The sequence below is a fragment of the Cucurbita pepo genome, chromosome 5 (genome assembly GCF_057944985.1).
Source record: "Cucurbita pepo subsp. pepo isolate OVF chromosome 5, ASM5794498v1, whole genome shotgun sequence".
NCBI lineage: Eukaryota > Viridiplantae > Streptophyta > Magnoliopsida > Cucurbitales > Cucurbitaceae > Cucurbita > Cucurbita pepo.
In genome coordinates this window covers 14,148,930-14,171,358 of record NC_141802.1, presented here as the reverse complement: position 1 = coordinate 14,171,358, position 22,429 = coordinate 14,148,930, and the positions used below count along the sequence as shown (strand labels likewise).

Below are 22,429 nucleotides of genomic sequence, written 5' to 3'. Positions count from 1 at the left end.
TCTACGGCCGTCGACGATTCAACGGTTGAGATCATAATAGCAGCTGATCGCGTCTGCTTTGCATTGGTTGAAGAGCACTAGTCTCGTCACTTTATCCACGTACGAGAGGAAGTTAATGGGCCTGTAAGTGGAAATGAGCCCATTGGGCCCAAATTCATATAGGCCCATCAGGGAAATTATTTATTTATTTATTTAAATTTATTTCTGGAAGTGAAAATACCGGTTTGTAGTCTCTTTACAACGACGAGGACGAAACGATCTTGTGGATCTGGACAGCGAGGATGCGTCTGCCACTGAAGCAGTGAGAGAAAGCGAAGCGCGGCCATGGCTACCACCACATCCACTTCCCTATCGCTACCGATTTTCCTCTCCTCTTCCAATCCAAACTCCTACAAGCTTCCTTCTCTTCGTTCCTCATCTGCATCCTTTGCTTCATCCCTCAATCTCTCTCGCCGACCGGTAGCTCTCGTTCTCATCCAAAATCGTTCGAGACGAGGCTCAATCCGTAGGCTCCATGCCATTTCTGAAGAAACCTTGGCCTCGGAATCCGCCGCGCTGGTGGAGAAATCACAGGAGATAGCATCGACTGGTGACGACGGCGTATCCACCATAATCTCTGTTCTTCTGTTTGTCGCTTTCATCGGTCTATCTGTTCTCACAATCGGGGTAAAATCAGTGCTCGGATTCGAATTTCGAAGTTGAATTTCTGCAGTGAATAATTTTGTTCGAATAGCTGTTGATTTTATCGGATTGGTTAGGGTTTTTACATTGGGAAGTGTATTTCGAGTTTCAGGTAATCTACATTGCTGTGACGGATTTCTTGCAGAAGAGGGAGAAGGAAAAGTTTGAGAAAGAGGAGGCGGCTAACAAGAAGAGCGGAAAGAAGAAGAAGGTGAAGGTGAAGGCCAGAGCTGGACCCAGGGGATTCGGCCAGAAGGTCGAACAAGAAGAGGATTGATGTTATCACCAGCTGTTGATCTTATTCTTGCTCGTTTAATTTTCCATAAATTCAGTTTAATTTGCTGAGTTAGGGCATCCTAAATTTTCTCGTTGGAATTGGAATTGGAATTGGAATGATCCATCCAGATGAACTCGATTAAATTTTGTTTGATTTTTAATCATCTACCTCGAACGATGAGTAGTTCAACCATTCTAAATTTGGAAAGTTTATGACCTCAGCTAGGATAAGCCTAACATTTTAACTATTTTTCTACTTAAAAGCTAAAAGCTAATTTAAAGGATGAAGGGTAATGTTGCAATTTTTAATTTCATTTACATCCCTAAGATGACGGATAAGTGGATAGCATGAATAGAACATGCATCCCTAGCAGCGTTGTAGTCAATGTTGATTTGTGAGCTTGAAAAACGAACTATGTGTAACAGTTCAAACTTACCGTTAGAAGATATTGTCTATTTAGCCTTACTTCAACCAGTGTGAGCTTCAACCAGTGTCTCACACTGTAAGATATTATCTACTTAGTCTTACTTCAACCAGTGTCTCACACTGTCCCGTGATTAATTTTTGATACTATTTGTAGCAACCCAACGCCATTGCTAGTTGATATTGTTCGCTTTAGCCCGTTAGACGATACATAACAAGCAGTGTCTCACACTGTCCCATGATTAACTTTGATACTATTTGTAGCAACCCAAGGCCACTGCTAGTCAATATTGTTCACTTTAGGCCATTAGACGATACATAACAAGCAAAAGCGGACAATATCTGTTGGTTATAAGCTTTGACTGTTACAAAAGGTTTAAGAGCCAGTGATGTTACAAAAGGTTTAAGAGCCAGTGAGTGTGTTAGCAAGGACATTTCATTTCACATCTCTCTAGCAAACACGTTAAGAGTCAGTCAGTGTGTCAGCAAGGACATTTCACATCTCTCTAGCAAACACATTTTAAAACGCGAGTCATTTCACATCTCTCTAGCAAACAGTGAGTCAGTCATTTCACATCTCTCTAGCAAACACGTTTTAAAACGTGAGTCTAACGACGATACGTAACGAACCAAAGCAAGCAGGCAACGATATCTATCAAGAATAGGCTTGAGCCTTACATAGACGTACAATTAACCAAGTGGTTGTACAAGAAAATGAGGATCTAAATTCTTCAGGTTGTACAAGAAAATGAGGATCTAAATTCTTCAAAAACAATTGTTTGTTATTTTTACGCAATTTCACTAAATATTATCTTGATGTGTTTCGAGTCACTTTTTCGAGTCACTTTTTCGTTGAACAAGACCATTTATAACAATGTTTAAAATCTCGAGAGACCAATAATAAGAATGTTTAAAATCTCGAGATAACTTAAGAGTATCTCTTTTACAACGACCAAATAGACACTAACCTTAAAGGGATAGACCAAAATTGCATTTTGGCCTTTCAAAATTTTAAAAGCTCTAACAATAATAACAACAAATCAATGAGCCTAACACAGTGGATGAGGAGATGAAGGAAACGGAAATAAATGATAGAAGAAAAAGATGAGAAGAAAAGTATGGCCTCAAATAATCTAAACATAAACAGCTCTTCTTCACATGGCAACATTTTGTACAGTCACGCTAAAACATATAGAAAAAAGAAAAACTACCTCAACATTTTTTTAAAGTCATTTACATCCCCTTAAGGAAAAGGAAAAAAGAAACTAAGTATAGGCAGGCAGCCATCTTTTATCTCGTCCGCGGCAATCGGGTGCCACGAAATTGATCGATTTCTACGTATAAAGCAGCTTAAAACTACAAATGTACAGGCTTCCTTCCAAAGTACAAACAAACAACTTGCTTTATTGTCAATCAGCTCATACCTGTCTTCACAGAGAGGTTGAGGTTGAGGTTGAGCTACTGCTCTAGATGATAAAACGGAAAAGAGTGGAAAGAGACGATGAAGCTCGCATGTTCGTCGATCGCTTCAGTTAGCTGTACATGGTTTCTTTCCTAGGTCACCAAAGAAGGGTGTGGAGAAGACTGAGCTGCAATTCTCCTTTCTGCAACAGATTAAACAGAAGACTTAGATTTGTGTTGTTAAGTGACAGAAAGATTATAGCATTCATTCGAGATTGGTGAAAACAAATGGTATATACCCCCAGCAGCGACAAGTTTCTCTACACGAGCAACGATGTGCTTCCCGTAAGTATATTTCTTCAGGGCATTGAGATGAACTTTGATTCGAGAGAGAATCAACTCACGTTGTTGGTCATCACACGTCTCGAGCACTTTTTGGACGACATAGTTTGCAAATTGATCTTTCATCATTGCCTGAATAAGATTCAATAACAGATAAGAAGTTGGGAATAGCAATGATAGCGAGAAGTATCAGATCGTGTGGAGATGTACGATCGATAGGAATTCGCATACACTTTTGTATCAATTGGCCAGGACCATTTGTATGCATTTGTGAGAAATTAAAGCAGTGCATGGGAGATAATTGTTCACAAACCTGAAGAGGCTCATTTTCATCCGTAGTGCCAAGCATTTCGCTGACAAGTAGCTGGCGCTCCGTTGGACCGCCAAAGGTTAAGCATTTCTCGACGACGTTAGAGGCAAACTTCTGCTGACTCATTTGAACTATTTTACCAGCCAATTCCTTAATAATTGCAGAACGCTCATGAGGTTTTCCATGCTCCAATACATGCTGTTGAGGAGAATCAAATAACAAGAGAAATATCAAATATCTCACTTTTTTTCAGGCTTGTTTTTTGTATGCCCTTGTTTACTTCATTTGTTCAATGAAAGTTCGATTTCTTATATAAAAAAAAACCCATAAAAACTCGAGCTCAAACATTAAGAATACTTAGCTTTTTTGCACCTCATGAAGAACTCCAAAAGATGAAATCAAAGAGTTTAAATTGCACAGTATCAATCTATCTAAAACTAAAGTGAATTATAACACTTCGTAAAAGAGTTCGGCTAGAAGCATGAACCTGAACGACATAATTTCCATACTGATCTTGTGCCAACATGCTAACAGATCCTAGAATTTCCTCCATAACTTTACTCTGAGTATTTTCATCCTTGCAGTGCTCAAGAACTCTCTGTTAGAAGGAAAACAAGTCAGTATTGATAATAGGTGTAAGTTTAGCTCAACTCAGTTTAGGAAATAGAGAATTTAAAGCACCTGTATCACACGACAGCCATACGGGTGAGTTGAAAGTGTCACAACTTGATCAAAAAATGTTGAAACTATAAAATGGATTGCTTCTTCGGGGACACATTCTATACACTTTTGTATAACATGGTTCCCATTCTGATCGCGTACACAGCGCATGATATGTCCATCAAGCTCTTTGACCATTTTAATCTTTTGGTCCAGATCTACTACTTCAATTGCCTGATCAATTGAGTAGACATATATTTATGTGACAACCATGAGTAAACCATGCAATCTCATCACATGATTAGAATGAGTATTACAAACATCAGTTAGTCACATTATGAAGGGGCAATAGTTGAACTTCAACAGGGCTCTATTCATGTATTTTCATTTTGAGGAGAATAATTTAGCTACTCTTCAGTGAATTTTTCACCAAGCTGACGTGTCCCAGACTCTCGTGGAAATACGTGCTTTGCACCACAAAGAATGTACAAGAGGAGGAAGAGGGTTAAGAGTCCAAACTCAACCTAAGACAAGGGAGACTACTACCAAAAGCATCCACACCAGACTCAAATTTTGTTTCTCACTGCAAGTGTTAAAATACATAGATCGTTATAAAAATGGTAACTTTCATTAGCTGATTTAACCAACCATATTAGAATATTGATAAATCAACTCTTCAAGTCTTTGTAAGGCATCCAATTGATGTTGCACTGAAGTAGAATGAAATTGTTTTAAAGAGGATATTGGGTTCAGAACATAATATGTGAGTCCAGCTTAAGATAAGCAGTACCTTCTGGATCACCCGACAACCATACATCTGAAGGCTCAGCGTAAGTATGTGACCAAAAAGCTTATTGGCCAATTCTCTTCTCTGTACTGCAAGTCCATGCTCAAAGAACTGCATACGTACTCCCGTGATAAGCATATAGAAGCAAAGAAAGGCACTAGAACCAGAAAACAATAACAAATATCGTTCAGAGAGGACTAATTACCTTTTGAATCACATAATTGCCAAAGACATCAGTCATCAGAGCAAGAGCTTGAGGCATAATTTCCTGATAAATCATATTTTTCTCATCAACAGTAGCTGTTTCGAGTTTTTGTTGAATGAATCGGCTTCCATATTGATCCCCACTGCTCATAAGAAAATAACAATATATAAAAAATGTTAAGGAAGAAAGAAGAAACTACTTTCAGATAGGATTGTGATGATAAACCACATATAATAATAGCTCTAAACCACATATAATAATAGCTCTACAAGTAATATAACATACCTAAATTCGAACACATGACCGGCAATTTCAGAAAGTTCAAAACATTTTGTCTTATTGCTCTTGAACTCCTCTAAGAGAGAGGATGAGAAGCTTTCGTTGATATTTCCAACGTCCAGATGCCAAGGACTCATAACGCCACCTAAGTTCCTTGTACCAGAAGGATAGCGCAAATGAATGTCATTGTGCCTGACAGGACTACCAGGTCCTACAGGGGAGTTAGAAAGGACAGGATTTGCCATAGGACTTCCAGGATAAGACATGTGAACTCCAAAAGCTGGATTCCCAAAATAACCATGATGATTTGAAACACCAGATTTACCACTGAATGGGATACTATATTGTGATTTTTGAGGTGATAGAAGAGCCCCGTAGGCTTTCTGCAGTTCTAGCTGGTTCATATATGAATTTCCCAGATAATTTCTATCAAGAGAAGGATCATTTAAAGCACTGAGTTGTGCTGAAGCATATTCAGGCGTCCTCAAGTATTGAAGATAAATGGGATCGACAAAGGATGCCTGAAGAGCATTGCCACTGATTTGACCTCCCAATTTTCCAAGAATATGTGAATCTGCAGCAGAAGAAGCCAAGTTTGCAGAAGCTAACCCTCCCCCAAGAACCCGTGACTCCAAACCAGAGGCTCCCAAAGCTGAAGCTGAGGCAACATTTTCAAACAATGTTGGTAAATTAGCAGTGCCGAGTTGACCGGGCATCATAGATGCCAAAGGTGGACTAATCGAGTACCCACTCAGGCCAAAGTTCTGATATGTCAAATTTGTGCCATCTACATGCTGATACTGAGCTCCATTGTTATGAGATGAAGCATGCTGACCACCTTTCAAAAACAAGCTAGCAGGAGGAACAGAAGAGTGTTGCAGTTCAGCATGCCTATCTCTGGAGAAGTTGGGTCCCCCTCCATTGTTGTCATTCAAGTCTGAGAATGAAGACCTGGGTGCACCCCCAGACTCGTTCTTCTTCGCATATGACTGTTGTTTAATATGATTCTGACCTCCTTGCATGCCATATGCATAGCCCTGTTGGTTATTACTATCTTGTTTTATTTGAGATAGCAAATGACCCTCTTCATTTATGCCATCATCTGATGCCAAGTTCATACCAGATAAAGCTGATACAAGTTCTGAAGACTCGTTGATTCCAGATGAGACGCCATTAAATGATTTTGGGCTTGCAATGTTCCTCTTTTCAGCAGTTCCAACTCTCCCGCCTCCAATGGGGGTAAGACAAGGACTAGGCGCCCTTGCAACAAGCTGGGGATCGGGTGTATTGCTTCTTGACAATGAACCACCCACGGCTGCGGCATAAGTGTATGAAGAAGGTGCTCCAGAGCTCTGACCATTTGCACCAGATCGCATAACTTCAGAAACCATCAAGTCATGTCGCAAATTGGCCAACTCATCAGTGGCACCCATTGTCTCAACATTTTCCTCAAAGGCATTGCGGCTGGTCGGACGGGATGGCAGCCCAGTAACAGGAGTTGTGCGACCCATGTCATCCTGCACAAACATTTAGAGATAAACTCATTGGAAAAAAGACACATCCATAATCGAGACTTCTTAAAGTTCAATTATTTTGTAAACAACAACCACACACAACAGTACCATGCAACAAAAATACTAATAATGCCCGAACTCGAGAAACGTGAGTTAGGTGCGGCAGAAAGAATAACAAGCAAGGGGGTCATACAAATTTGGGGAAAAAAAAACTTGTTATATATTAGAAAGCCAACATCAATTAAATTTTATATATCACCACTTCAAAACAAATTCAGTCGGCCAAAATTAGTAGAAACAGTCAATAAGAATAAACTCATCAAACCAATAAAAATCAAACCTTCAAAATCAAGTCAATAGAACAGACTAATAACCCGAATATTATCAAGTTACAGATTTTAGAACATAACCTCAAGGCTTCTAGTTTACTGAAATGTTTGTTAATCCATGTAATGGATTTCAATGCTCAAAAGACAAAAACACTGAAGCAGCAATGCAAATAACAGAATATGGTAAAAGGAAGAAATTTACCTGAAAGATTTCAGCTAGACTCTTCTGTTTGGTTCCAAGTCCTAAACCAGGCAAGCCAATCAACCCGTCACCACCCCACTCGGTAGCGCCACGCCCTTTATCCAACTCGACCTCAGATGCTTGTTTCCTAGCATTAAACCCAGGGGGCATAGAAAACAAGGATCTGGCGGCACTATCCGTCCCAACATTTGATCGCCTCGTCTCTCCGATGCCTCCCAACCCCAAATTAGCCCCTTTCAATCTCTGCGCAGACTTCCAATCCTCCTTCGAAATCAATGGAGGCGGAAGCCGAGGATTAAGGTTCACATTTGAGTAATAGTATGATGAGTAAGCTGGATCAGACCTAAGCAGCTCCTCTGACACAAAACCATTACCATTATTCGAACCCGATAACTCCGCAAAGGCATTAGCAGAACCAGGAACCCCACCAAACAGACCACCCACCGCACTCAAAGAGCCTTCAACAGTCGGTGGAGCTGATCCACTTCTATACAAATTCAGCTCCCGGTCTCGATCATCGGTCTCTTGCCGACGCTGTTCACGAAGCAATAACCCTATCTCCGTCTCTAATTCATCACCAAACGATCCATCGTTGCCACCAAACATCGGTCTTACCCTTCTAACCCTATCTGATCACTGCCTCACCGCAACAACAAAAAGCTACGCCTAAAAAAACAAAAAATCCTACAACAAGAAACCACTATTTACAGCTCAAACGGAGTCATTCTAAACTGATCAAAACCAAAATTTCCATCCGTTCCACCAATTCCCTATCCCGAACCTTTACAACCTAACCACCAATTCCAATCCCCAAAAAAGTGTCCTAAAAATCATTTAGTTCCCACTACACCCTAAATTCTACCAAGACAGAGAATTCCCCGACATAATTTCCATGTAATAACATCAACAGTAGCAAATATATCGAATTACAAATGGCAAGAAGAGCGATGGGAAGAACAGGTAGAGAAAATCAAAGTGAAAGAAAGAAACAACAAAAATAGGTTCCCGGTGGTGAAATGAGATCAAGAAAAGGATTTGAGATATAGAGAAGAAGGCGGGACAGCTGAGATCAGTCCGGCGGCTATTGCTCCAAACGAGAACCCTTTTAGGGTTTTATTACATTTCAAGTTGAGATTAAATACAGTGAAGGTAAAAATCTTTTTATATTTATATTTATATATAATATATATATATATATTATTTTGTCGGTATTTTATTCCAAATATCTGAAAATAAAAATAAAATTTAATTTAGAAGATTGACCAAGCCCTACCTAATTTATAAAGAATAAAAACATTAAAATTACAAAACTAAGAGAAATTAAAAAAAAAATAAAATAAAATAAAAGCTTTTGTTTCAGACTCAGAATCTCCGTATGCCACGTCAGTTCCACTCCATTATATACTTCTTACCATACACTTAAAAACATAATTTTTTAATTAATTTAATTCTAGTTTGATTTTCTGACGTGGCATGGCTGAATTTCATAGTTTTAAATTCTAATTATCTAGTTATTATTTTAATTTCAATCTTTTTTTTAAATTAGAGATAATTTCCTTTTTTATAAAAAAAATTATAATTCTAAAAGAATTAGCTATAATTAGAAATAATATTTACATGAAAAGATAAATATTGAATTTAAATAAACAGTAATGTATTTTTGCCATAAAGTTTCCATTTTAATTCGATAAATTCGAACTTTACAAAAATAACAAAATGTGACAATTAATTTGCAAAAAATAATAAAGATGAGACATTTTGATGTTTTTTTATTTATTATTATTTGGAATTTAAAAGCAAAAAGCTTATAATATTCTAGAAGCATTGGATTTTTTGTTACCATTTGTTGCATATATGTTGGAATATATAGAAGGTTTTTCTCTTATTGAACTAATTAATACGATAAGGCCTAAAATTGGAATATGCAAACTATGGTACAAGTAAACATGGTAACATGTAAAAATAGGCTAAAGAATGGGATTTTAAGGAATAAGTAAATTTGGGAAGTAAATACAACCAAATATGGTAATGAATTACCCATTTGTTTATTATTTTATATATTTTTTTAGTGCTGGTTCACCCGAGAATAATTTTTTTATTAATTAATTTATGTTAAATTAATAAAAATACTTTATTATACAAAATTATTCAAATATATAATAAATATTCTAGAAAGATGCGTAATATATAAAAAGAAAAACTTTCGTGTAAATATTTAAATCTATTATGTTTGTAATTAATAAACTAAAAACAAATAATTTAAAATAGGATGGTTATAATAATCAAAACCATAAAAATAACAAAATAGCTATCTAGTCATTGTGATTTACCAAATATAGTTAATAAAAATTAGATTTAAAAAATAACGGAATATAGTTAATAAAAATTAGATTTAAAAAATAACTGTGGTAATAATAAATTTTGATTGGCTGTAAAAATATTACGGTCATTCGAAACCTACGTGAAAATGACGGTAGTCAATTGACTAAATCTAGTATGATAATTACAAAGGTTTGGTGATCAGCAAATAAAACTCACTTCATGTCAACGGTAATAAAATATTACTACAAAATTTTAAAGCTAAATTAATTAAAATATTATTCGTCTAAGCCTAAAATGAACTTGTAAACTTTTAAAAAATTTAATATATGTACTCTTAAATTTAAAAAAATTCAACCTATTTTTATCATTATTTTTGGATGATAAATTGTGAGAAACATTCAACTTTCGAGTTTAAAAAATATTGTTTTAACTTTAAAAAATATTTTTAAAATCCCTTTTAATTGTGAGAAGCATTAAACACTTTTAAAAAATTTTAAAATTTCGAGAACATTTTTAATTTTTTTTTTTAAATATCAAAACACTTTTATATTCTAAAAATAAAATAAAAAAAATATATTTACAGTTAATACCATATTTAAAAAATACTAAAAAAAAAAATTAAAAAATAACATTAAAAAGTTCGGAGATAATTTATGAAGTATCGCATAAACGATTTTTGTCATTATATTGACGGTAATAATTTTTTTTAACATTATTTATAAAGACAAAAGGTGATAATGTTACCATTAAAATTATATATATATATTTTAGTGGAGAGACATTAATGATTTTTATTTAAAGTTTACTAATAATTTTAATATTTTAAAAAAATATAAAGTTTAGAGATATTTTTATTAACTTAGCGGACTTAAAATATATTCAAATATTAAGGAAATGCATATAATTCCGTTTATATATATATATATTTTGTAACATTAGTAATATAAAATGGTTTGGTAGATTTTGGTAAATCTAGAGTAATTACTTTAAATATTATTTATCATATCTTAATTCAATATTTTTTTTAAAATTACAATCCTATTATTTGACACGTATATAAATCTGTGTCTAATTATTTATAAAGCTTGAATTTTAATTTAGTTTAATATATTAGTCGCTATTTATTTATTTGGCTATTTAAATTCGGATCTAATTTCAATAAAATCGGGTTTTCATTTCTAATCTAAAAAAACCAGTGAAATATATATTAAGAACATACTCCTAAATTTCAAATACAAATTTTACGGTACAGAATAACCCGACCCATAAAACAAAGCCCACTAAATGACCCGTAATCCATTAACAATCCAACATAAAGCCCAATAAGACTCAGGCCCAATAACAGCCTCTTAATTAATTCAGATTAAATGGGCTTGAATTACGCTTTCAAAGGCCCACCCATTCTCAAAGCGAGAAGCGAGAAGCGAAACGTTGGATAAGGCCCATTTTGGGTATGATGTGGATCCTCAACTGAGTTCACCGCCGTATGCGGTGGATATCCAGGACGGCCGCCGCTCCCCCATGACCGTTGAAAGAGAGACAAAAATTAATGGGCTACCAAAAAAAAACAAAATAATTTTCCCCAACTAATCTTATTCTAAAATTAAACCCATTTAATAAATACAAAATGCCACGTTATCCTAATGTAAATCATAGATTATGTCATCCTATGGTATTATTTTCTAGATTAATTAATTTAAACTAAGATTAGTAGTGCCATTTAATTTAATTAGACCAACACGTTGGGCGAGAAATTCATCACCAACTAAATTAAATTATTCTCCAATTTCCTCCATGTCGTTCTCCTCTTGGCTTCTGCGGTCGCTCTCAAACGACGTGTCGTTTTTTTTTTTTTTTTTTTTTTTAAATTTAAAAAACAAAGAAAACTCGTTCAATTCAAAGTCGCCTCGTTGTAGAATCTTCTTAGTTCCCACGTGGCACAAGCGACTGTTTCAAAATAAATTCAAACTCGGCGTCTTGTGGTGATGGGCCCGACCCGACCCGACCCGACCCGACCCAAAACGGCCGTCCTTTTAGTCAACGTCTCGAATTCGGTGGGTCCCACTTCGGTTTCACGCGCCTCGGACCCACTCGCGCTCCCCTAATTTACCAAAAGAGAACTTTTTTTGTTGTTTTTCCTTTTAAACTTTATCCGTATTGGAGGGAAGATGGGTCCCACTCATCACTAAATGTTGGCCAATAATATAACGCCACGTAGCGTTTCCAGTTCATTTGCGTGAGAGCGCGTTGTCACGCTCGTGTGGAGCCGCGTGCCTTGTTTGTACTCAAATTTGATGCGTCTTAAAGCTCCCGACTTCTCCTTCCTCATTTCGACGAACGCGAGTTTGTACACTTTTTTTTCTTGTTTCAGTAGATCTGAGGCGATGGCTTCCGGTACGGCGTCGTATTGGTGTTACCGGTGCAACCGATTCGTTCGTGCTTGGGTTCAAGACACCATCTCTTGTCCTTACTGTGACGGTGGATTTGTTGAAGCAATCGAAACCGCGTCTTCTCTCCCGGCGGCGAATCTCCACCGTCGATTCTCGCCGTCTGCGATTCACACTTTGGATCAAGATCCGTTTCAGTCTCCTCGCTTGAGCACACGGCGAAGTCGCCGTAGACTTGGGGATCGGTCGACTTTTAACCCTGTTGTTGTTCTTCGTGGTTCTGCCGACGGCGGCGATGAGGGCGGCGGTGGTGGGGAGAATAATAGCTTCGATATTTACTATGACGATGGTGCTGGGTCTGGTCTTCGGCCGGTTCCGGCGACGATGTCGGAGTTTCTGATGGGGACTGGATTTGATCGGTTGTTGGAGCAGTTGGCTCAACTGGAGATCAACGGGTTTGGTAGATCTGAAAATCCGCCGGCGTCGAAAGCAGCGGTGGAATCAATGCCGACGATTGAGATTTTGGAAAGTCACGTGGATTCAGATTCGCACTGTGCGGTTTGTAAAGAGGCGTTTGAAATAGGAACCGAAGCCCGAGAAATGCCCTGTAAGCACATATATCACTCCGATTGCATAATCCCTTGGCTTTCGATGAGAAATTCCTGTCCGGTCTGCCGACACGAACTGCCATCGGAACGCGTATCTCCAGCCGGCGGGGTTTCAGATCGCGTTGTCGACGAAGAGACCGTAGGGTTAACAATCTGGAGACTCCCTGGCGGTGGATTCGCCGTTGGCCGATTCACCGGCGGTAGACTGACCGGCGAGAGAGATCCACCAGCGGTCTACACCGAAATGGACGGTGGATTCAATGCCAACGGAGCTCCGAGAAGGGTCTCGTGGGCTTCGAGAAGAAGCAGGGGAAGGGAAAACCGAGGAATCGGACGAACATTTCGTAACATCTTTTCTTTTTTCGGAAGATTAAGGTCTTCGAATTCATCTTCTTCTTTGGCTTCGAATGAAACTGAATCTGTTAGTAGAAGCCATAGCCGTTCGAGCTCTTCAGTCTTCAGCAGATACTTGCGAAGGCCAAACAGAAGTTGGCTGGAGAATCATACTGAAAATGGCCGATGGTGATTCTTCCCACTTCCATAAATACAATTACTCTGCTATGCATTATTCTTTTTGATCTGTTCATTACATTTATTGAACAATATCTTTAGAAATCAAACTAGATTATGTATATACAGTTCTTGATTTGGCAAAACAACGAATGCCTTCTGTTCTGTTTCTGAAACTTGATCATCTTGCTCCCATTAGCTCCACCTTCACTCCAATATCAATTTCAAACTCCTTTTAGAACTTGCATAACTTTGTTCTTTGAATTCTACCCAGAACCAACAAGCTTCTTCTTAGTTTCTCAGTGATATAGAGGTACTAGATCATCCTGCAGCTTCACTGCTATGTCAATTTGAAGTCACTTTCGAGACAATTCCATATTCTTGGTTCAGGATTCCTCCCAGAAACAATGTACTTCTTTATAGTTTCAGAGTGGTCTAATGGTACTACTTCTTGCTACTCCAATTCAATGTCAATTTGAAGCCACTATAGGTTTCAGATTCTATTCAAAAGCTACGAACTTCTTCGTTTGTATCGGTCTTGGATTCACCCGAAAAGGTTCGTTCTAGTTGTGAGAACTTTTGCTCACAATGATATGATATTGTTCGGACTTATTTTGTCGGTTCTTACTCTGCTCCACAAACTACAGGTGATGGAGATGTTGTTTTTATGTATACACTATGAATCTATGAATCTATGAGATCAAACATTGTTTGGAGAGGAGAACAAAACATTATTTATAAGGGTGTGAAAACCTCTCCCTAGTAGACACGTTTTATAACTGCGAGGCTGGCAACGATACGTAACGGGCCAAAGCGTTTTAGAAATGGTATCAAAGCCAGACATCGGGCTGTGTGCCAGCGAGGACGCTGAGAAGGGGGTGGATTGTGAGATCCCACATTGGTTGCAGAGGGAAACGAAACATTCTTTATAAGGGTGTGGAAACCTCTCCCTAGTAGCCACGTTTTAAAACCGTGAAACTAACGGTTACACTTAGGATCCCTTTTAACATTTATCCAAATGGGTTACACAGACGGAAACTTCCCTTGATTATGAGCTGCTTGTGAGTTGAGAGAAGAAGATTGAACTAATTGTTATGGCAGATTCTGTGGAATGATGGTGCTGAAATGGGGAATGGTTCTCGAAGCTTGAACCAAATATGAGTTGATAATTTAGGGGGAAGGGGGATGGAGGTGTTATGGAGCTGGCTGGCAAGCAATAATTGAAGAGATTGGGAGAAATTTAGCATGTGGAATTATGAGAGAGGTGGGCAACTGTGTTTTGCTTACTGAACCAAAAGGCAAGGATTGTTTTGGAGGTCTTCCCCACCCATTATCTCCATACCCCATCGGATTTTGGCTGTTTTTTTGTTCTTCTTGCTTTGAATATGGCAGATCTTTACATGCTGTTGCTCTGCTGCAATTTGGAATATTCTGATAAGCTCCAGTCTGGTATGAAACCTACATTTACTTTCTCTTTCACAATTTTTCTTCTTTCTTTTTAGGTTTATACAACACATGCCGAATAATCTCGTTCATTCTCCCTCACGTGTGAACGTGAACGAGAAAAATGACCTTATAGTAGTTTGAACTTTGAACTTGAGAAGTTTCGCCTCTATGTTACATTGAGTTTGACTTACACAATGATATGATATAAGTTTGACACTTGGGAATCCTTTTTTTTCGTCTCGATTGGGTTGGTGTTCCCTGTACCCTAAGTACCTGAGTGAGAGTGGCTACAATCCTTGTTTCACTTCCCTTGGATTTTGTCGTTCTTTTCTTTTTCTCTATTCACAAGATAGCTTTTAATCTACGTTTTGACTGATTTAGCCACTTTCGAATCTGTTGTATTCAGTTTGAGTCACTTTTGACCATCTCTTCAAGGTTAACAACTTCTTTGTTCGACATTTGAAGATTCTATTGATATGACCAAGTTAAGAGCATGACTTTGATATATAATGTTATAGAAACTACGACTCTTCACAATGATATGATATTGTTCACTTCAAGCATAAGCTCTCATGTCTCCAAAATGTCTCGCTCGTAATTATAGAAACTACGACTTTTCACAATGATATGATATTGTTCACTTCAAGCATAAGCTCTCATGTCTCCAAAATGTCTCGTCTCGTAATTATTAAGCACTTCCTATCGCCATGCCATGAAAGGGTATCTTCAGATAGTGATTGTTTTTTCAGGTGTAAAACTTGAGAGCCACAAAGAGTAAATAAGCCTTTTGGTTTGGTAGCCTTCAATTTTGAATCAATGGCAATTGAATCTTGTTGTTCTTGGCTTTCAAGCCTAGAGTTTGGTTGAATGTCCTTTTCTGTTTATTGGGATAAACTTGAGATCCTTCAAGGCAGTGTTTGGTTGGCCAGGATTGATTTTAATTCACCAACCAAACGTGAATTGAAACGTCCCACAGTGGAAAAGCATTAATACGCTCAATTCGTGCTCTGTACCATGTTAGAAACCACGAACCTCTACAATGGTATGATATTGTTCATCTTGAACATAAACTCTCAGCAACTCTCAGTCTTTCCCCAAAATGCCTCATACTAATGGAGATAGTGTTTCTTAGTTTATAAACCGATGATCTTCCTCTTAATTAACCAATGTGGGACTCCTTCCAACGATCCTCCCCATGTTACACTTCTTTATTCTCTAACATAAGTATTATAGTGTGTGTAACAAACACAATATCCGTGTATAAGTTTTCTCAGGGAGAGGAGAACGAAATATTCCTTACAAAAATATAAAAACTTTTCTCTAGTAGATGCGTTTTAAAACTTGGAGAAGAAATCTAGAAAGAAAAGCACAAGGAGAACAATATATGTTAACCGTGGATTTGGGTCATTACAAATACTATTAAAGCTAGACACCGGACAGTATGTCAACGTCCTCGGCGAGCCCTTATAAGGGTGTGGAGTGGATTTGGGTCATTACAAATACTATTAAAGCCAGACACCGGATAGTATGTCAACGTCCTCGGCGAGCCCTTATAAGGGTGTGGAAAGAGTCAGACACTAGAGGTGTGTTAGTGAAGACGCTGAGCCCTTATAAGGGTGGAAAGAGCCATACACCGGGCTGTGTGCCAGGAAAGACACTGAACGCTTATAAAGATGTAAAAACCTCTCAAACAGGCACGTTATTTTAACGATTCTTACGTGTCAAGCCCACAAATGAGGGAGATTTCGGGTGGATTAGAGATTTAACAACTTAGGGTTAATTTATAAATCATTAACTTCAGCCTGAAAAATGGCCCAAATGCTTCTGATTTCTATACAATCTATGGGCATGGAGGGCCATTTTTGTAGCTGTGCTCCACCAACATCTCATCTCCTATCCTCTCCTCGACGACGCACCATCGAACAAATGACATCGGTCGGAGCCACAAAGTTGACAACCAAAACGTCGTTGGTAACTTCGATCCCGGGAAAGATCCTACAAAATTACTGTTCTTCGCGGTCATTTTCCGTGTTGTACAAACTAAAATATAGACATGATTTTGAAAGTCTTATGAACTTGTTAAGAAATCTTGTAAATTACAAACTAAATATCTAACAAAGCTTATGGGAATTGAACCCGTGTCTTCGACATGAAGAGACGATGTCCTAACCATTGGACAAAAGGGACTCTCGAATCACTGTATCAAACCTTCCCTTTACTTTCTGGATAGGTCGCATCCCCTTATCCTCTTTCGAGAGAAAAAAAAATAAGAAATGACCTTCCTTCCTTTGTTTTTCCAGTTGGAATTCATTCCTCACCGTAAGTGGTAACATGTATAGAGTCTGACTATCCCGAATTTTTGGCTTCGACCAGGATACTTTGTATTTAAAGGTTGATATCATTCTAGAGTCGTATTTGGATTCCCTTACTCGTGAGTGATACGTCTCCTTGATTTCACTATCTTTTTCTCGCTTCCGTTTGTTGAATCTGACATTTGTTTCTCACATACAAGCGCTATGTCTCGAATACAAAAAAGACTAAAAGGGTAGGGTAAGGGATAAGGGATGAAGCTCCTAAATTGAAGGCTTCACTAGCTCGCTCGCTCTTACGCTTGTTTACACGAGAGAATGCTTGCCCGAGAAAACATGGTGGCAATACCATTGGCAAGGGCACCAACGCATGCAGAGAAAGATGAAGTTTATGTACATTGCGTTATAAAATATGGATCGTCCCCAAAAGAAAAACATTTATCGACCTCTAATAATACATGTTTTCGAGTTTTCTTCAACATTCAACTATTCAAAATCGGTAGTCACATTAAAACGACACGCTACAACTTCGATACTCTTAACATTTATCTCCCTCTAATAAATACGTATTTTCGGGGCTTTTTTTTCTACATTCAACTATTTAAAACCGTCATCAACACTAGAGTGACATACTACAACCTCGACACTCCAACATTTATCACCCTGGCCTCTAACAAATACATGTCTTCGAGTTTTTTTCTACACTCAACTATTCAAAACCATAAGCCACATTACAGCAACATGCTACAACCTCGATACTCTAACATTCATCATCTTGGCCTCTAATAAATACGCATTCAACTATTCAAAACCATCACCCACATCAAAGCGACATGCTAGAACTTCAATACTCCAACATTTCTCGACCTCTAATAAAAACGGGTTTCCGGGTTTTCTTTTCTACATTCAACGATTCAAACCCGTCAGCCACATTAGAACAACGTGCACGAAGAATAATCGGTCGAGTCGGGTTATTGGGTGTGTAATTTTGTAGGAAAAAAGGGGAGGAGGGAAAAAGTGAATCCGCCAATTGAAAGAGAATGTATAGACATATTGGGTTTCACATCCCCACTAAAATGTACATTTTTGGCACCTTCCAATAAAAAAAACCAGATGGGAAACCAAGTAAATAGATGAACAATAGAACACCATGGCTAATTAAATTTTTTAAATAACTATTCTCTCTATTATTACAGGGTATTAAGCAAAATTTGGAGCTAGATCGACATTAACCCACAAATCTAATTACATTTTTTAATCGAAAAAAAAAAAAAACAAAACAAAATCCAAGATCTTTGGAGACTAAAAATGCTTACTTTGTTCATGGATCGCCATGTTTATGCCAACAGACAAGCATTGCGACACATCGTCGCATGATGTAAAATCTGGCCTTTTGTTCCTTAGCCAAGCTGCTGCATTTGTGGCCAATGGAGGGGCTTTTTTGGGAGGAGCTGCGGCGGAGATCGGAGGGCGACTTGGCGGAGGAGGCAGAGGGAGTGTGCTTGTGGGATAAGCTTCTTAACAATGGCAGCTTGGAGGATGAGGTTCTGGAGAAGAAGGACTTAGAAGAAGAAGATTCCTTTCTGGAAAAAGCTTCCATTTTTCTTCCATTAATGGCGGAAAATCAAATGGTGGGTTGGTTTTGATTTCTCAAAATTATACCTCCAAAAATAAATAAATAAATAATAAATAAATAAATAAATAATTTATAGATTTATTTGTCTCAAAAATGGAGATCCACTGCTTCTATGGGTGTAGTGAAGAGTGTGAGGTTGGTAGGGTTCAAACAAAGGACCTCATTCTCATATATATATATATATATATATTTTTATTTTTTAATTTTTTAAAAGAAGGTTAAACTCGTAATTCACTAATACGAAACACTCAAAATTGGGTTCGTTTCAACTCCAAGGATTAAGTTACATGAATTACTTTAAGATCGAGCTAATGAGACAAAGAACAAAATGACGAAATTACCCTTGATAAAAATTTTAAAAATAAATAAATTGTATCAAAATTATTAAATTAAGATATAAAAATAAATTTAATAAGAGTGTTTATTTAATTTTGTAATTAATAATTTAATAATATGTGGGGGAATGGGTAATATTTTTAATTAAAAAGCAAATTAATATTTAAAAGCTTGGAGTGATCGACGTGGGTGTACGATTCTGTATTTAACGCACATAAACACAAAATTCACTCACTCTGAGGTAACTGCTCATTCCGCACCGCTGCCCTTCTCTTCTCTTCTTCTCGGAATCTGTGTCCACCTACTTCACTTTCCCTAATTTTTTTTTATACCTAATTTACCCTTTTATTTTTTTTTATTTTTTTTTATTTTTTTTTTATTTTATATATAAATTGTGAAAATTGTAAAATAGTAATATTCGATCGAGAAGTGCGTGGGTCGTGTTGTTGAGAATCTCGCTTATGGTTTGATGGAGCTATAAAATTGGATGAAAAAGGTCTAATGATCGTGTCAAAATCATAAAATTTGAGCTTACTAGGGATATGTCGGGTTGGTATAGTGTTGAGAACTCTCGAAATGTTGTTTTGACCTAACAAATGATTCAAATTCTTATCGTTGAAGTTTTGGATCGATGTAGAGGTGTATGGGTCAGATTGTTGAGAATCTCACCTAATGTTTGACGAAGCTATAAAATTGGACGAAAAAGTATAATGATTGTGTCAAAATCGTAAAATTGGAGCTTACTAGGGTATTACACTGCATATTGGGACATATTGGCTTGGTATAATGCTAATCGGGAACTCTCGTAATGCCATTTTGACCTAATAAAGGGTTCAAACACATTTCCTCGAAGTTCCAGATCGATGTAGAAGCGTATGGGCCCGTGTTGTTGAGAATCTCACTGTGAGATCCCACATTGATTGGAGAGAAGAACGAGTGCCAGCAAGGATACTGGGACCCGAAGGGGTGAATTGTGAGATATCATATAGATTAGAGAGATAGGAACGAAGCATTCTTTATAAGGGTGTGGAAACCTCTACCTAACAGACGCGTTTTAAAAGCCTGAAGGGAATATCTGCTAGCGGTGGGCTTAGACTGTTACACTTATAAGATTCGACGAAAGTACAAAATCGGGCGAAAAAGTATAATGATCGTGTCAAAATCATAAAATTGGAGCTTACCACAGTATTACAATGCCTATTATTTGTATAATTCTAACCGAAAACTCTCGAAATGCCATTTTGACCTAATAAAGGGTTCAAACACATTCCGTTGAAGTTCCGGATCAATGTAGAAGCATATAGGCTGTGATGTTGAGAATCTCACTGTGAGATCTCATATACATTGGAGAGGGGAACAAAACATTCTGTATACGGGTGTAAAAATCTCTCTCTAACAGACGCGTTTTAAAAACCTTGAGAGAAAGCCCGAAAGGAAAAACCCAAAAAGGACAATATCTGCTAGCGGTGAGCTTGAACTGTAACACTTACCTAAGATTCAACGAAGGTACAAAATCGATCGAAAAAGTATAATGATTGTATCAAAATCATAAAATTGGAGCTTACCAGAGTATAACAACGACAGCATGTGACCCAATTTGATTTCTGTTATATGCTGCTTCATAATCCGCATTTGATTATGTTATCAAATATTCCCCCAGCTAATTAATCCTTGGATATAATCATCATTAGATACTAATACAAATAATTAACATAAAATTAAATAACAACGTATATATATATATATATATATATATATATATATATATATATATTAATTTTCAAAATATGTATTATAAAAAAATTAAAATAAAATAAAAAACTTTAATTATACATATTTTATGCATGAAATAAATTAAAAGTTTGACTGGTCAAAAGCTATATGGTGAGGTAGAAATGTTGGAGCATTAAATAGTAATAATAATTAATAATAATGTGTCACGCACAGCATATTTTAAAAAGTATAGGCACCAGAAATAATTAATTTCTCCATCATATTATTTAATGATTTTTGTTTCTAGCTGTCATTGGAGGAGAACGACGTCGTTTCGATTTGAAATGATTTAAAATCATGAAATTACTGCTAAGTGAAAAATGGAGAGGGGATTAGTTGATAATGAAGAATATTAATGATTAATTAAGCTGCAATTATAAGAAGGTGGGGGGAGCCGTACGAGGATTTGATTGGTCAAAAAACAAGAAGCACATGGCATGTTTTTAAGCTGGTGTACGAATTCACCTTTCCCCTAGGGCTTTTTTCTTTCTTTTTAATTTTGGGGTACCCTAGAAATTTCGGAGCGTTTTGGGTGTCCCACTTGTTATCATGTGGAGGACGCGAGTGTCATAATCATGCTTGTTTAAAACGTGTTGTTTATGGCTTTCATGATATATAGTTTTGACGTTTTGGCAAAATCTACGTTTGTTAGATCTGAAATGCTTCAGAATGTACTATAGGGAATGCGACTAGTCGTCAATTCTTTCTTTCTAAAATCTTTCTGTCTCGTTTTCTAAAACCTTTTTTTTAAAAGCGAGGTCAGAAACATGGGTATACGTCGTTTGGCCTAATGCAACACTATTTTGAGTTGGTTGACTCACTCAATGAGAGTAAGTGCCACATAATCGCTTATAAACATTCCACGCGGTATGAATTTACCTTTACCCTATAAATTTTGCAAGCTTGAAATCATGTGAGGCTTTCGGAGCGTTTTGGGTGTCCCATTTGGTATCATGTGGAGGACACGAGTGTCACGGTCATGCTTGTTTAAGACGTGTTGTTTATGGCTTTCATAATATATAGTTTTAAAGTTTCGGCAAAATATACATTTGGTAGACCTGAGATGCCTCATAATGTACTATAGGGGATGCGACTAGTCGTCAATTCTTTCTTTCTAAAATCTCTCTGTCTCGTTTTCTAAAACCTTCTTTTTAAAAGCGAGGTCAGAAACATGGGCATACGTCGTTCGGCTGAATGCAACACTATTTTGAGTTGGCTGACTCACACAGTGATGAGAGTAAGTATCGCATAATCGCTTATAAACGTCCGACACGGTATGGATTTACCTTTCTCCTCGGGCTGTCTTTATTTTTAATTTTGGGGGTAGCCTTGAAATTTTGCAAGCTTGAAATCATGTGAGGCTTCCAGAGCCTTTAGGGGTGTCCCTGTCCCACATGCTATCATGTGGAGGGCACAAGCATATGGGTCAGAAGACCAAGTCCTCAAATTTAGGGTTATTTAATGACACCATCAAATTCTCCATCCATTTAGACCATTGTTTCATAGATAAGGTTAATGATTTAATGATGTTCATCTAAACCTTGGAAAATCTTTTATTTAATATATGTTTTCTTTTATAATATTAAGGATGATGATTCACTAATTAAGAAATAAAATAAATCTACGTTGGTTTGACAGTATTTGGTAAGAAACAAGTTAGAATGTTGATACGTACAAATGACACGAACAATT

General features: G+C 37.2%; 2 protein-coding genes, 1 non-coding gene and 1 pseudogene across 3 annotated transcripts; 2 read left to right on the top strand and 2 right to left on the bottom strand.

The window, feature by feature from the left end:
* The first annotated feature begins 214 nt into the window (after positions 1-214).
* Positions 215-1,165, top strand: LOC111794502 (uncharacterized). The gene is made up of 2 exons (XM_023676543.2): positions 215-666; positions 794-1,165. The coding sequence occupies exons 1-2, from the start codon at positions 325-327 to the stop codon at positions 956-958; spliced, it is 507 nt and encodes a 168-aa protein (XP_023532311.2). The 5' UTR covers positions 215-324; the 3' UTR covers positions 959-1,165.
* Positions 1,166-2,510: 1,345 nt separating this feature from the next.
* Positions 2,511-8,549, bottom strand: LOC111794397 (pumilio homolog 2). Its single transcript, XM_023676379.2, has 9 exons — positions 7,411-8,549; positions 5,372-6,882; positions 5,087-5,228; positions 4,885-4,992; positions 4,116-4,328; positions 3,922-4,032; positions 3,438-3,632; positions 3,082-3,256; positions 2,511-2,985 (listed from the first exon to the last, which is right to left on the bottom strand). The coding sequence occupies exons 1-9, from the start codon at positions 8,014-8,016 to the stop codon at positions 2,936-2,938; spliced, it is 3,111 nt and encodes a 1,036-aa protein (XP_023532147.2). The 5' UTR covers positions 8,017-8,549; the 3' UTR covers positions 2,511-2,935.
* Positions 8,550-12,051: 3,502 nt separating this feature from the next.
* LOC111794455 (E3 ubiquitin-protein ligase RDUF2 pseudogene) lies at positions 12,052-13,413 on the top strand (annotated as a pseudogene).
* A 4,597-nt stretch (positions 13,414-18,010) lies between these two features.
* On the bottom strand, positions 18,011-18,758 carry LOC111794522 (small polypeptide DEVIL 18). The gene has a single exon (XR_015421041.1). It is a non-coding gene; the product is annotated as a small polypeptide DEVIL 18 (transcript).
* Between the last annotated feature and the right edge of the window lie 3,671 nt (positions 18,759-22,429).